The following is a 15,961-nucleotide window of genomic DNA, read 5'->3' on the forward strand; positions in this document are numbered from 1 at the left end:
CCAAAGCAAATGGCCTGTGTCCTCTTGCTCCAGCTGAGACACTGCCCTGGCCGTGGCAGGCTGAGAGACTGTACCTGCTTGTTCTGTTCATTGAGGGTTCCGGGCCGACAGATCAGTAAGGGGCCCACTAAGCCAGAGTTGGCATCTCTAGTGGGATCCACTGCAGAGGAGTACATCCGAGTCAGGCATGGTGGGTCTGTGGCTGTGGGCCCGACGTGCCATGGGACTGTCCAGTGATACACAAAGTTCCCCAGAGGTTTCACAGACGCTCCATTCCGGGAGAAGCCTTTTGGAAAGCAATCAGACATCATGCTGCTTCTGCATGGGTTCAAAATACTGAATAAGCCATTCTGAGAACAGGTGGCAGAAAAACCAATTTGGCCCACAAGACTTCAGAGTACCAGAGCACTGATGGTACTTTTGAGCAGGCTTCCAGCCTGCTATAGATCAGGATGCAACAGCCTTAGCCATTCTCGTGTAACAGCATCATATCAGGGGCTAGAGCAAGGGGTCCCCAACCTTTTTAACCTGGTGGAAACCTTTGGAATTTTGACACAGTATGGTAGTCATGCCACAAAGTGGCTGCTGCTGGAGGCACAGCCAGTCACAAAATGGCTGCTACAGCTTACTTCAGTCACACAGTGAAGATTCTTGTGCTGTGAGGGCAGCTGCTGTCAAAGCCACATTTAAAAAAACTGCCTTCAGTTCCTCACACGAAAGGCAAGTCAATGATTAAGCATACATGATGGCACTCTCAAAAATGCAGTTGAGTTAACTGGCACCGTAGTCATATATTGCAGCGTGGAGCTTTGGGGTTATACCAGAGATGTATCTAGAGAAAATGGAGCCCAGGACAAAATCTGAGTTTTCTGCTCAAGCCCTCTGGGAAGCTGCACGAACATTCTAAAGGTGACAGTTAAAATCCATTAGTAGTGTTCTGTTCCCTCACTGCCTCACTCACTGACTTACTGCTTCACTTGCCTGACTGCCTGACTAAGTGAAAAGATGTTGTAAACCAAATGCTATGTAAAAGTGATCTGACAAACATATTTTATCGCAACCAAACTGTAACAACTATGAGCTGTGAATATAACTGTGTATATGTGATACTTTGTTAATGTGTATATACTGTATATGTTTTCTCTCTCAGTTAAGTAAAGTTCTCCTTATGTTTATGAATTCCTGAGGTAAAAACGGCTGGTCTTTTGAGAGATAACTATTCTAACTTAATGTGCCACACAATCTACATTTCTGCTCGTTACTCTGCTTGACAGGATTATATATTCTAAATATACCTGTTGCCTTTCATCTGGCTCCCCCTCCTTCACACTCTCCTCCATCTTTACCCCTCCAGCCCAGCCCCTGCAGCAATACCCTGGCCCGGGCCCCTCCATGAGGCCCAGGGTTCTCCCTGGCCCCGCCCTCAGAGCACAGCTCATAGTTGTGGGCCCTGCCTCAGCCAGGTGGGGGGCCACCTGCGAGCAGAGCCCGCAGCCTCCAAGCTGCCCGACTCGACTTCCCCCAAGCCTGTGGGCCTTGGGGCCTGCTGGAGAGGTTGTTTGGCCGACAGAAGCTGATGTGGGCTGCTCCACACTCCATGGGAGGGGCCAGGTGAACAGGCCTGTTCCCTGGGGACGGGGTCTGGGCAGGGTAGCATCGCTTGCCCCTGAACACAGTCCAAAGCTGCCATTTTAACCCAGGAGCCTGCAGGGCGGCAGTGTGGACAGGCAAAACCTGTCCAAAAACCACACCAGCCGCCAGGTGGCAGCCACTGTTCAGGCTTGTGGGCCTTGGGGAACGATTTTCCATCCCCCACGTGGCCAAATGGTGGTCGCCTGGGGACATATGACCCCATATGTCCTCTTGGGTGGTATGCCCTGGGTTACACTCTGTTCTATTCTGCGCCTGTTCTCAAGGTATTCTGAAAGTAGTACCAACCACTCCTCCTTTTCCCCCAATTCCTCAGTCCCAATTCCTCAGTCCCTGGATGAGTTGACATCTTTAAAAAGTAGATGGGAGTTGGCTACTTACAACTTAAAGGTAAAGGTATAAAGTGATATCATATATTGATGTTTACCAGGCAAACTGTGTTTACAGGGGGGTTTGCCACTGCCTTCCCCAGCTGTCTACGCTTTGCCCCCAACAAACTGGGTACTCATTTTACCGAAGGAAGAAAGGTGGAGTCAACCTTGACAGCCTGAAACCAACTTCTGTCAGGATCAAACTCCGGTTGTGAGCAGAGCTTTAATGCCATGGGGCTTCACCGCTTGAAAGTGGAAAATGTGAGAGGCATTGACATGCATGTTTAAAGAATTTCTGCCTAGAGAAGAGCTTGGTTGGATTGGGACATTCAGTCCACCATCCTGTTTCCAAAAGAGGCTAGCTGGGTGGTCCTACGCAAGAAGCTAACAGTCCTCCCCTGCTGTCTGATGCCCATTCCAAAGATTTAGAAACTGACTTGTCTGAACTTGTTTTCTAATTCTCTTAACATTGGTAAACCTCTCTTCAGTAAGTTTTTACAAAGGTCTCTGCTAGTGGCATATAACTTGTGGCAAAGTGTGAAGGAATTTTTCCTTTTGTCGGTCTTTAAATCACTTTCACTGGGTTTCTCTTAGTTCTAAGACATAAACGTCTATCATTCTGTTGTTGTTCGATTAACAACAACAATAAGTATTTGTAAACTATCCTTCCCCTTGAGGGCTTCAGTCAGCTTCCAATATAAAACACAATAAAACAGACAGACTGCGAAATAGATATCTAAGTGTATAATGACCCCACACTGTTTAGGGCTTTGAAGGTAAGTACCAAAACCTTGAATCTGATTCAGTACTCCATCAAGAGCCAACATAGTTTTCCCTTCACTGCAGTTTCCCCTCCACTGTTTCAACTAAGAACAACATACAAAAACATCCAGCCATTCGCCTCAGTCATTCCCCTTGTCTAGGCTTTCTTGCTGGAACTTTGAGGTCATCTTTCCATGCACTAGTTCCAGTATTGACTCACATAACTGACAAAGGGAGTTTCAACCCTCAGAAGCTTAAATACCCTGAAAATCTTATTGATAATTATAGTGCTTCTAGACTTTAGCTCTACTGCAGGCAACAGGGCTACCCTCCTGAAACTGTTGATACATAAAGCAACGAGACTTCTTATTTTCATCGCTTTTTCCTAAAAACTAGAGATAATTGCTAGCTTTTTATCCCAAGTATTCCTCTTGCACAAATCTGCTTCAAGAGGAAAAATCATTTTTTTGTGAGTTAGATTTTCAAGGCAAATATTTTCATACAAATACACCAACCGTCTTGATAGGGGGTTCCCTCCCACTCCTTTCCATAAAATACACCGTGGGGCTGAATACTGAAAGGCCAGGAGGCTTTGTTTGCAAAGGTGACCTGGATGGAATCCCCCACTTCAGCTTTGATGACCGGTCCTGCGAGGAAAGAGAAAAGGAGAAAGGGGGAGGGGATATGGTTTGGTACCCAGAATTATTAAGGAAATGCTGTTCATGTGAAGGCCACTCACTGCTGAATTACGGACAAGGCATTTGCTGTGTGGTGGAGGCAAATGTCTGCCACGGCAAGATTTCTTGTACGAATGTATTTCCTATAGCCACGTTTTCACTTTCCACTCTCTCCACGGTAAGAAAATCCACTATTTATGCCTATTAAAGGTTAATAAAGATAAAGATAAAGATAAAGAAAGAAAATCCACTCATAACACGATTTTAATTTTGCTTCACTGCCAGAGTGGGGCAGATTTGCCAGTGGGCACAGCTTTGCCCTGGATCTCTTTCCTCCGCCCACAACCACCCCACCCAGTCTTACCCTCACACTCGCTTGAACTGCTTTGCATGCTTCCTTGTTGCTGACTACTCCCTGCTTTTTGTCCGGCCACATCATTTCTATTGCCCATGACCTCCCTGCTCCTGAACATCTTTAGATCAAAAAAGTATATACCAGTAACAAATTAATACTAATACTAAAAAAGTGAAAATAATAATAAGATTTGGCCTTTCATTTGATCAACAAACTGGGATGTCTGCAGCCTTGTAGTTTTATAAACAAGCAATCAGTGATTCTAGACCTCACCAGGAAAAGCCCAACGGTCTTGATGCTTAGGTTTACAGCACATTGGGAGACAGGTGATTGTGAACCTGGGGAGCTTAGGAAATGGTGGTTCATGGTGTCCTTGTGCGGTTTTGCAGTTTACATGCCACCATTCCCCCTCACTTCCCGACATTAAAGACAATCAGTGTTTGGGCAAAGTGTGCAGATGCCACATTCCAAAACTTTTCTTTAATAGTTTGCCTTTTTATGTTGATATATTGATCTATCAATAGATTGATAGACTGATATATTGATTACTGATAAGTTTAAAGATAAAAATTAAAGGTTATATTAAAAATTAAAGCATGCATGCGCAATAGAGGACCCATGAAACATCCCCCACCCCCAGATGCAAGCAAAAAGCCAGCTGGTGGGTCATGCCTGCCACACTGCAAACAGGACAGTGGGTAACAATACTGAACATCCCCCGAAAGAAGAACTCTTTGAAGTTGCAGGAACTTTGCTGTGTATAATTGGCCACTGACTTACAGAAGGCTCAGAGATAAAAGACTAAGAATAAAAGGCATCATAGATTTGGGTTGCATGGCTCCTTTCCAAGTCTCTCCTTCTTTCTTTGGATTGCAAGGGCTGGAATGAAAGAGGGTCATGGGATCAGTATATATAAAAGAGCAAGCCTAGCCAGTTGGGTTTCCTCTGCGGAGCTCTTCACCCAAGCTTCGCTAACAGCAGACTTCTAGGATCAGCAGCACCATAAGTGTAAGGGCATCTATACAGAAAGCTCTGCCACAAAGGAAACTTTCCCTGCTGCGAAGCTGAGCCGCAGTGTACAATCGGCCCCTCCCTCCCTCCCTCCCTTTCTACCAGATAATAAATATGTGCATATGAAAATCCAAATTAACTACCGCAATTCTAATTATGTCCATGTCTGCTATTAATAATGCTTTAGGAAACATTATTTTGCTGTCATTACCAAGTATGCCAAGGTGTTTCGCTTCTTCTGGTCGTTCTTTTTCTACCCGAAAAGTCCTATCCGTGTATTCCACGTATCTGACCTTCCAATATGTTCCCCCAATCCGAATGGAACTCTTCTTAAAGAACAGTTCTGAGAAGCTAAACACAGACAATAACGAGCCTTAGGATTCACAAAAGCCTTTTGTGACAGCTGAAACATTAGAAAAAAGGACACACCTAGACATACAACCAGTGGACTCAGCATAAGACTGGTTAGAACCTGAAATTAGAATCCAAAATGTTGACACTCATCAGTATCTTCATTTGATCTGTAACTCTTGCACAGGTCAGGCTAAAATAACTTTTTTCTGGTTTTCATGCTTCCAGCCTGCTTATCATATCAGCATATTTTCAGCTTCACGGCCAAGGAAGAATGCGTTCTCAATAGGATACAGTAGCCCAGTCAAATGAATACTCATTTCAGTCACAGGAAAACTCCTGATGTCCTGGCCTTCCCTGATTATCTTAACCCAGACACCCCTTTCTTTAACTAACTTCTTCTGACCACCTTACAGGGCACTTCATTGTTTCTCAGACACTTCCCAAAGGCTGTTCTGACACCTCACAGAGGCTGTCCAGCCATCCCCTAAACATTGTCCTGACACCCCCAGAGGTGGATCTTTTTCCCATAAAGATCCTACCCCCCGCCAAGAAACCTCCGACAATGCCACTGACACCTTTCCGTCTTTGTTGCTGTACTCACGTGTGCAACATCCTCTGGAACCAGATGCTGGTCATTTGGCTCTGAACCCTGGATCTTCTTCACTTCATTATCAGGTTGTATCGCCCTTATACCCCATACCGTCTTTCTATTCCAAATCTATTTTCCAATCTATTTATACCTTAGGAACTCTGTGTGTGCATGCTTGCTGAATTGAAACAGATGCTTGTGAATCCCTTATCCCTACAATAAAGACTGTCAAATCTGCGTAATAATCCTCTCTGTGGATTTTCTTCTGAGCCCATCTTCGTATACACTGGTATTAAAGATTCCCTTACCCAGCCTCTTGCAACATTAAAGTCTGCTCTAAAGCTAATTTTCCTCACTATATTGAGAGAACTCCCACGAAATCAACACAGTCCTTAAACAAAGTGTGAAGAGCCTATAATTAAACTTCAGGGTCCCAGCCAGGCAGTCTCGCTTCCTTCTTTTGCTCTCCATACATTCTGCATCCTTCTGCCTCTAAAGCAGCAGCACTTATTTATCGCAAAGGGCCAGCACGGCAATTTAACCTGAATACTGAGGTTTTAGTTTAGAAGAAACGGTTGCCTTCAAGGCATGTGTTACGCGGAAGTAAGCTTGGTGGTAGTCGGTGGCTTTGCTGTGAAGCAACTGTGCAACATTTCGAATAGGTGAATCACGACCCTATGAGGGTTTACTCAGAAGTAAGCCCCATTGCCAGCAACCAAGCTTACTCCCAAGCAACTGAGCTTACTCTCAGGTAAAGGATAGCGCTTTAGTTTTTCCCATGAAAATCAGTGGGGTTTAACAGCGCTTAACAAGGTTACCTACACTCAGTGGCGGGATTTTAAAAAAATTAACAACCCCCCCCCCCCCCCCCGCAGCTCAATCAGAACTGGCTGCTCCCCTCCCCTCAACATCAGAAGAACAAGGGAGAGAAAAAATGACCGAAAGAGGGACAGGAAGGTTGCTTGGAGAGAAAGAATGACAGAAAGAGGGACTGGATTGTCATGATATATAAAAAAGAGTGAAAAGTTCACAAAAAGGGTCATTTCAAGTTAGCAGAGGTTTGCAAACCCAAAGGACGGAGACAGTCAGTCTAGGGGCAAAAAGTAGCAAAGATTAACCTTTAACATGATTGGTGAATTCAACTGTAATTCTAGACCAATGAGAGGCTGTTGAGTGGGCGGGGAAAAATATCCCTGATATATGCATTTGTATATGTTGAGATAGAGTTGAGTCTGAGTTAAGTTCTATATGTGTTGAACTTTGTTATTGCTGAAGAGTTCTGTATAGTTTGATAGTCTTGTATAGCATAGACTTGTAGAACCTTGCAGCTGCTAAAGTAAAAGCCTTCCTATGGAAAGAACATCTTGAGTGAAGAGTATTCTTTTCCAAGTGTGATAGGAGGTTGCAGTGAGTGCAAGAAGACTACAATAGACTTCTCATCTTACCAGAGTGACTCCGCTTTATCCTTTGCTGATATGGATGGCTGCTTGGAGAGAAAGAATGACGGAAAGAGAGACTGGAAAGCTGCTTGGAGGAGAGAAAGAATAATAGAAAGAGGGACTGAAAGGCTGCTTGGAGAGAAAGAAAGACGGCTTCCTTGGTGGCTCTCTCCGGCTACAAAGGAGTTCCATGCACTGCGGCCACAGGGAACAGCCCCTCAGCTAGTCTCCTGGGCAGGCGGGATGTGATATTGACAGGCACCTCCGAGCTCCGCAGCTTGCTGTGTGCTGGAGGGCAGTGGCAGGGCGGCAGCTTAGGGCAGCTGCGGGCGGGCCAGGCATGCGAGTGCAGTGGGCAGTGGCGGCAGCGTCTGGGGTGGGGGGTTGGGAGTCTGTGCCCATGACGACCCAGTTGAGCGAGGAGGGCGATGGGCCTGAACGGGGTCTCGCTGCCCTTCCGCCAGCTGTGCTGCTTCTTGCCAGTGCTGTGCCAGTGCAAGGTCACTCCACCGTGCTCGTTCAGCCAGCCAGCGGAGCAGCAGGGCGAGGTGGGATTCGCCATTTAAGAAGCGGTTTGCCCAAACCAGGCCAAGCTGGCTGAATCCCACCTCTGGATGGAAGGTGCACTGGAAGGTAATAAAAGGGGGAAGATGGAAAGGGAAGAGGAAGAAGAAGGTAGGAGGGAAGCAGGGAGTGGGAGAGAAAAGAGAAGTGTGTGAGAGAGGGGAGAAGAGGGAGAGAGAATAAGAGAAAAGGAGCAAGCAGGGGAACGTACGCGACTCCTTCCCCAAACGCCCATAAGAAAGAGCGAGGAAACAGGGACAGCAGGGAGGGAGTTCAGAAGAAGGGGTGAGGAGGGACTTTTTTGAAAGGGTAGGTAGGCAGCAAGCCAGCAGCGGCCCTTTTTTGAGTTTGCTCTCAGCCCTACCATCCACTCCCATAGAAAACCCCTAAACAACACAAAATCAAGTCTCAAAGAACCAGTTGAACTTGCAGTCTCAGGAGTCTAGGAAGCAGGGTCAGCTCAGGAAAATCACGGCGGGAAACCAAAGGGCTCAATTTGAAAATAGCCTCCTGTTCTTCATAAGCCCCCCCCCCCCCCCCGGCATGCGCACAACTGATAGCGGAGCCAGAAGAGAATTTGTCCCACTTCTGGACTGTGTCTGAATTAAAGATTAAACCCTGTTTTATTTCTGTGTGAGTTAGGTAGAAACCAACTGTATTAGATAGGAAATAAGGACTTGTAAGTTTCTCTGTATTTGTGACTGCATGGAACCTCCTTGGCCCAAGGCAGGAATCCATCTCGGCTTCACCCGAGCCCACCCTTTTCACGTGCAAAGGTCCCTGATGGACGCGAACAAAGGAAGATCTTGGAGGAAGCGCCTCGCCCTGCCTAATCCCTTCAGCAGGCAGATACGGGGGCTATCGTCATCAAGCTCTGCTTCCTGACCCCGGACACCTGGGGAAACCTTTGTGTTTTCCCGCCAGTGGACACGTCATGGTGGTGGGCTGTCTTGTATTCTCCCGGGCTCCCGACGAGAGAAAGTGTATGTAAGTTGTTGTAAGGCTGCTAGGCAGTGCAGAGTCCTTGTGGAACTGAGGTGCTGACACTTAGGTCGGCATCTTAATAAAACCTTTCTTTATTACACTCTTCGTGTCGGGTCCTGTTTGGGTTCCTAGACGCTGCCGAGAGCTGGGTATTTTGGAGCCTGTAGAAAGTTACCTGAGCAGCGCGGTAACACAACCACTTCAGCACCAAACGTGCCTCTCTTCCCCCATTTGCGCACCCACAGACCCACTCGTCCCACTCCTGCGCTGCTGTATGCCTGTCCACCGTTTCCAAAACAACACTCAATTGCAAAATGATCCTCATGCCTGCAAAGGAGGTACCGCGTGCGCCGCCCTGCGCCTCTCTAGCATCTCTGCCTCCTCTGCCTCTTCCTCCGCCTCCTCTGCCTCTTCCTTACAGAAGGAACTCTTGCAATCAGTCTTTTCCAAACTACTTTTGATTTTTTTGTGTAGTTTCCCTATTTACAAACTTCTCGTTTTATCAATTGCACCATGAATGTTCTCTGAGAATAAAATGGGTTTAAATTCAGACATCACTTTTGTTGGACTGCGGATGGTGCAAGACCCAACTCTGGCGCATTGTGAGCTTCAGATTTACAGGTTTTGTTGAAAAAGCCCCTTTCAATACCATGGCAAAGTGGTCCCAAACAAAGAGGCAAGCTTCAGAAATGCCCTAAGCTGCCGCCCTCCCACCCACCAGCACACAGCAGGCTGCGGAGCTCGGAGGTGCCTGCCAACATCACATCCCGCCTGCCCAGGGGACGACATGTACGGTAGCTCTATTCCTGACAACTATTTTAAAGTATTAACTTATTCTTGTTTTATTATTGCTAATTGCGCTATGTATATTATATTAGCACGTTATAAGTATATCCACATGAGTGCCCAAACATTCTTCTGCATGAATTAACTTGTCTTTTATATATATGAGCCTGTTTTATCCTGACTTTATGCCAATAAAGGCGTGATGGATTGATTGCCTCTCCCCAATACTCCCTCTCACCTGTCTGGCTCCTGCAGGGTTTCCCCAGTGCTCTGGTCTAATCCGGAGGGTCCATAATTCCATTGAACTTCCTTTGCTGCGATGTAATATTTCCGTAGTTTCCCCCTCAGGGCAGGTTCAGGGTCTTGAGTGGAACAATTTCTGACCTCATAGAAAGCCTCCATCCCTGCTGTAGAAAGGACAGAGGAGACTCAGGTTCCTGCCACCGAGCTGGTCAAAGAGGGAGACTCACCAAGCTGAGCATAGTCAGGACAGTGCAACGGGAGAACATTTGGAAAGCAGAGTCAGGGCTGCCCTTAGCGGCTGCAGGGCCCAACTGGGAACATTTCTGGTGGTGCCTCGGGTTAACAGCCAAGGTCTGTAGAATCACAGAGATAGAAATAAAGTCTATTACAGATTATATATATCTATGGCAGAATGGAAAGCAATCAAAATGTGAACTTAAAAGACCATGTGAGTTAATGGACCAAACAGATCTAAACTACATGTTAATATAAAATTGTGTAGATGTAAGCCTACAAATGCGTACGCAAACAAAATGTGTACATCACCTTTGAAAAGTTCACGTGGTATTAGGTGTATGCTGCAATGTGTTGTTGTGTGCACATGGCAAAACTAAAGATTACCCTAGTGCAGGGCCCCATTAGGCAAGGGGCCCAATTGGGAGCAGTTGGTCCAATTGGCTTAAAGCCAGCCCAGAGTGGAGTTTCCTGCACCAGCTGCTCAGGCTTCAAGAAACAATGAGACAGTCTGGAGTTGCAAAGAAGGAGGTCACAATGCCCAGGAGAAGGTAACTGTGCTTCCACCTCAACAATGCTGATAACATCAATGGGGCCAGCTGCCACCTACGGAGTCAGGCTGGGGTGCCAACCTCTTGGTGCAGCCTGGAGTTCTCCAAGCTACACAGGGCAGCCTCTGAGAGACACCACAGATACTATGTGAAATCCCTCACTGAATTCCGCTGCCACAGGGGCCGCCCACAAGGAATTTCCCAGCCTGTAGTCAGCAATCCTAAGTCAGGCCCAGCGCCAGTGCTGCCATTCGTTGCCTCTCTGACCGCCTGTGTCTGGCCAAGGGCTTCCCTGAATCCTGCTGCAGGAAATCCATTTGTTTGTTCAAACAGAAGGTGCCAGAACCTTCCACATGAAAAGCAAATACTCCTTCACCCCCTCCTTTGTATTTCATTTCATTCAAATCTTGGGGCCCACAAAGGAAAAAAACCCCAAAACCATTAGTATATGTTGACCCCATGCAACGCTATCAAGTTTGCTTCCTATATGGATTTTTTTTCCTGCGCAGCGCCTTGTTTCTTGTTTTCCTCAGCTGTCTTTCTGCCCATGTGGTTGCCCAGGGCAACACACAGAGAAGCAAGTAAAAGCATATATTTCAGAGTGAAATAATTATGCATCAGGTTGGGCTCAACTATACCATCAGCTAAGCAGTCAGTTGTCACCAATCATACATGACGGGCAAAGACGCAGGGATGCTTTTTGAATACAAAAAACCAACAGGCGAAGAGAGCTGGCTAAGCTGGACTTCTCTTTAAACTTGGAGGGCCACGGGGGAAACACAGTGGGGTGCTGGAGGGGCAAGTTCCAGAAATCCACTCTGGGAGCCCCTGGAGATAGGCAAGTCATGTTGATGGGGTTGGTTGTTTTGACCGCAAATGTTTTTATCTATTGTTGTAAGCCACCTTGAGCTACAAGGAAAGGTGGGGTATAAATGTTTGAATAAATAAATGTTCTAATGGACCAGTGAGATTTAAACATGTCAACAAAAGTACAAGAACAACGTTCTTGCAATGCAGGGCGTGGGGAGTCAAATACCCAACAGCACTAAAGAGCACCACTGTTGGGATTCAAATAATATAACAACTGGTTGTTTACAAGCACCATTTTAACAACCAGTTCTGCTGAGGTGGTGCGAACCAGCTGAATCCAACCACTGGAGAGAACCCCATCTTCACAGGGAGGTTGGGGGAAGATGCTGGTGTGCTCTGAGGCAAGCTGGCCTGTCAGGACTGGTTTTGGGCTCACAGGGTGTTCTGGTTGTAACTGGGGGTAACACTTCCTTTGTTGTCCTTCAGGGTACCACGTGGGCCCTCATCAATCTTGTTGGGAATTCGGGGAACCATTTCTAGACGGGTCTGCTGCTCTGGCAGGGGGTTCGGACATCTGGGTACCCCAACTTTCAAAAGCCATAAGAGTGTGTGATCATCCACAATGGTGAGAGTATCTAAGAATTTTTAGGTTTTGGTCAATTTTAAAAATATGTTATCCATCATGGTTTTAAAAGGGATTTTATTCTAAAATCTTGGGGTTCTTAAGAAAACTGGTGTCTCTAATTAGGCCTGTGTGTTTGAGAATCTCTGGACCCCCAAACTGGGTGTCACGTCATCCTCATTCCTTTTTGGCTGCTTGAAGACAGATTTAATGGAAGTTTCAGTTATCTGAAACATGGTCCCAGCACAGTGACGTGTGGTTCCAGAACACTACTCTGGGCCGGAGTGGGAGGTGAGGGGTGGGAGGGAACCACTGTTAATAGTAACAGTGGCATTAATGGACAGATTGCTTGGAAATGGAAGGCCCAGTGGGAGCCAGTGTGGTGTAGTGGTTAAGAGCAGGTGGATTCTAATCTGGAGAACTGGATTTGATTCCCCACTCCTCCACCTGAATGGAAGAGGCTTATCTGGTGAACCAGATGTATTTCCGCACTCCTACATTCCTGCTGGGTGACCTTGGGCTAATCCTAGTTCTCTCAGAACTCTCTCAGCCGCACCTGCCTCACAAGGTGTCTGCTGTGAGGAGAGGAAGGGAAAGGAGCTTGTCAGCCACTTTGAGTTCCTTACAGGAGAGAAAGGTGGGATATAAATCTGAACTCTTCTACTTCTTCCTAGTAGTCCTAATAAAATCTACCAGAATGGGGTTCTTCCAATGGGTAAGGGAGATTAATAATTTGTTATTAGAAAGCTCTGCCTTTAAGAAGCGGGGGTAAAGCTCCTTTTTTAAAACAGAAAAGTTGGCAACAGTCAAAACTTGTATGTGTAACAGAGAATGTATGATCACTATGACTGATCCATTGTTAAGCCTGTTTGCCACAGGGCTGTTCTCGAAAGCAAATACAGATAGCAATGGTTTTCTGTTGCTGTATTCCCTCTTACCATCAGGCAAGTTGAAGTATTTGAACACCCTCTCATATAAGCTTCTAGATCCCTTTGATCTAGTGCTTTTCAGTTGTGCCAAAATTTCACCCTGCCTATCTTGGTAGGTGTTCCTGTGGAAGACACAGTGGTCCAAATAGGCCCAGTATTGAGTTTGCAATTTTAGTTTGGTTGTATGCTAATCCTAAAAAACACTTTCCATATCCTTCCAGAACGATTTCTAGATTCATCTCAAGTCAGCTCAGACCACACTTATTATTCCTGCACTTTACCGTTTCCCCACTGACCATTTTCCCCCTTGAGGTCTTTCCTCTACCCTTTCCTTCATTTGCTTCTCCTTTTTTGGTGGTATCTTGACTTCAATTTTCAATGGTCAACACATCTAGAGCCCTGTGCTGGGTAAGGATATATGAGCTGCAGCAGAAAAAATGAATGTTGGAAAAGACCTGATAATTCTTTCAATCTACTGTTGGCTTTAAAAACATTCCCCTGCTGGGATGGCTTTCCAGAGTCGGAGCACCTAGCGGTCCAAATTCCCCACTGGAGCATCAGACCCCTCCAGAAATGAGTCCTCTGGTCTGTCTCACCGAGACAAGATCAATGAGGGGTCATGCGGTACCCCAAAAGAAAACAGAGCAGTGTTCCCCAGTGGTTGGAGTCTGAGACCTCTCACACCCAAAACTGCTCCTGACAGGCAGGGCTTGCTTCAGGAAAATCCCTAGCAGATTGTGGTGGGTTTTCCGGGCTGTGGGGCCGTGGTCTGGTAGATCTTGTTCCTAACGTTTTGCCTGCATCTGTGGACACACAGCCCGGAAAACCCACAACATTTTCCCCAGCACTCCACCCCTGCTGACCTCCCTGTGAAGATAGGGTGCTCTTCAGTGCTCTCAAAATATCTGTCTCCCAATGCCCCACATTGCAGGGCTGTTGTGAAGCTAGATGTCTGAATCCTCAGCTCTCTCTTCCTCCTAGTGTCAAACAACTGAACAAAAATGTTTGATGGTAATTTGAGTTGTTAAATTTAAACTTGGGAGTGTTAGAAGAAGTTCAAAATGAAAGGAAAAAACATAATTTGAAATTGAAAGTATGATGTAACAAAATGATCCCTGTTTAAATTAAAACACAAAATAATTTTGTTCTTTTAAAAACTGCTTAAAACTTAGCCAAGGAATGTTGGCCCAGTTAGGGATGTCTTAATGACACGATGGGAAAATGTGTGGGTAGGTCCACAGGAGAATCCCTGTGAGAAAGGCAGGCAGACAGAGACGCAGGGGGAGAAAGTGGCGCCCGGGGCAGAATGGCGCTAGGGCACTGCCCCCCACCCCCTATGGACCCCCACCCTAATTACATTTTTCTGCCAGCTGAAAACGGGCCAGGCTGTTTTCAGGCCCGGTGAGGGCAATTTCCACCCCCACCCGCAGCACCCCTCCCGCATCTTATGGTTCCGCCACTGCAGGCAGAAGAGGAACTCTTTTGAGTATCATGGTGAGGAGGATGACAGGACCAGCTAGAGGAGGAGATGGTCAGCAAGAAGAATAGAGGAGGAAAACGGAGAAGACTGGGAACAGGAGGCAAGACGAGGCTTCCTCAGAGATAACAAGTACAGGACATTGACATTTTAAGTCTAGGCAAGTATCTCATGAAAGATGGCAGTTTGCACAATGCTGAATTTTAGCAGTAAAATGTGAAAATATTGGAAAATCAAATGCTTTCTTTCAACTCTGCCTTACATGTGGTTGTGTCAGGATGGCAGTGTTGGGAGGGGGAGCTCTCTGGAGTTTCTTTCCCTCTTGCAGGAGCAACGCTCTGTCTGGCCTTGGAGTTCTGCTGCAGGGACGGGCCTCCAGACTGGGCTTCTCTTTGACTCTCTGTTCCCATGTGTGTGTGTGTGGGGGGGGGGGGGAGTGTGCTTTCTATATGGTCAACTGTTTGGCGCCCTTTTGCCAGAAACACCTTCCTTTTGTTCCTGCATGTCTTTCAATGAAATCCTTGAAAACTTGCAAGTGGTTTATTGTCTGATTGGGGAACTGACAGGTCATAACATTGTCCTTATTTCATGAAAAAGCAAGACAAATGAAATCCTGGTTTCAGGTGGGCAAGGAAGAACAGCAGCCACTGGCCACGAATCCCACTTGCCACCACTCCTTACCTAGCAGATGGTCATGAACTTCACAGCTAAGCAGCCATTTCCCAGTGTTCTGAGGGATCATTTGAGCCGTGATAAATGTGGCTGGAAAGAGGCTGACCACGTCAGTCCTGTGGCCTCGGACAGTCAGGGTCTGTCCATGGAAGAAGGCGGTGTGGACATCAATCTCATTGCCCATCCCAAAGAGATGCCAGGATACACGATCCCCAACGCACATGGTCATTTCAGGTAGGTTACCAAACACATAACCATTAATGGCTGTAGAAACAAATATCAAGGTGGCAGTCAAGCAATATTAGTTCAATATTAATTAATTGAAGCACTTAGATAATGGTCCAAATCCAGGCGCCTCCTTCAATTTCATCCTATAAGCTAATATGGCAGGCATCCTTCTTCATCATGAATCACAATCTGGATTGGAGCTTCTGCCTCTGAGTGCAGAAGGTGAAGGCAGGCCAGGACTGTGTGTGTGTGGGGGGGTGGGGGGTGGTAGTCCCTTTGATATCCACCTTAATGTGAAAGGGGGACTAGAAATGAAATCAGCCATGAAAGTAATTACTGGTGCCAATGGAATATTTAGCTTATACCCAGGATGGTCTCAATCTGTCATGTAAGTGGAAGAGTAACTCAGGATGTTAGTAATTAGATGTTCTTTATGCAAACCTTCTGTTCATTGCTAGTCATTTTATCACCTGACTTCCATTTTGAGGTAAACTGTGAACCAATGTGCACATTCTAGCAGGGCACTTCTACAGTTCAGAACACACTGTGAGAGGACTGGTGATTTTGGAGGCATTTTTGTTCTTTGTGCTGGGAAATCATGACATGGGGTCACAAATCTAATTAAAAAGGAAATAATTAAAGATTGGCTCTTC

At 46.4% G+C, this 15,961-nt stretch overlaps 1 protein-coding gene across 1 annotated transcript in view; it reads right to left on the minus strand.

Moving 5' to 3' along the window:
- Window positions 1-213: 213 nt before the first annotated feature.
- Window positions 214-15,961, minus strand: part of LOC125425320 (hephaestin-like) — a 33,991-nt gene continuing 18,243 nt past the window's right edge. The window contains exons 6-10 of the mRNA XM_048482928.1: window positions 15,090-15,344; window positions 9,781-9,949; window positions 5,038-5,177; window positions 3,299-3,430; window positions 214-318 (exon numbers count right to left, since the gene is read on the minus strand). Of these exons, the coding sequence (XP_048338885.1) occupies window positions 308-318; window positions 3,299-3,430; window positions 5,038-5,177; window positions 9,781-9,949; window positions 15,090-15,344 (707 nt within the window). The 3' untranslated portion in view covers window positions 214-307. The remainder of the gene's footprint in view (window positions 319-3,298; window positions 3,431-5,037; window positions 5,178-9,780; window positions 9,950-15,089; window positions 15,345-15,961) is intronic.

This window comes from Sphaerodactylus townsendi, unplaced genomic scaffold (assembly GCF_021028975.2).
Source record: "Sphaerodactylus townsendi isolate TG3544 unplaced genomic scaffold, MPM_Stown_v2.3 scaffold_28, whole genome shotgun sequence".
In the NCBI taxonomy this organism is placed as follows: domain Eukaryota; kingdom Metazoa; phylum Chordata; class Lepidosauria; order Squamata; family Sphaerodactylidae; genus Sphaerodactylus; species Sphaerodactylus townsendi.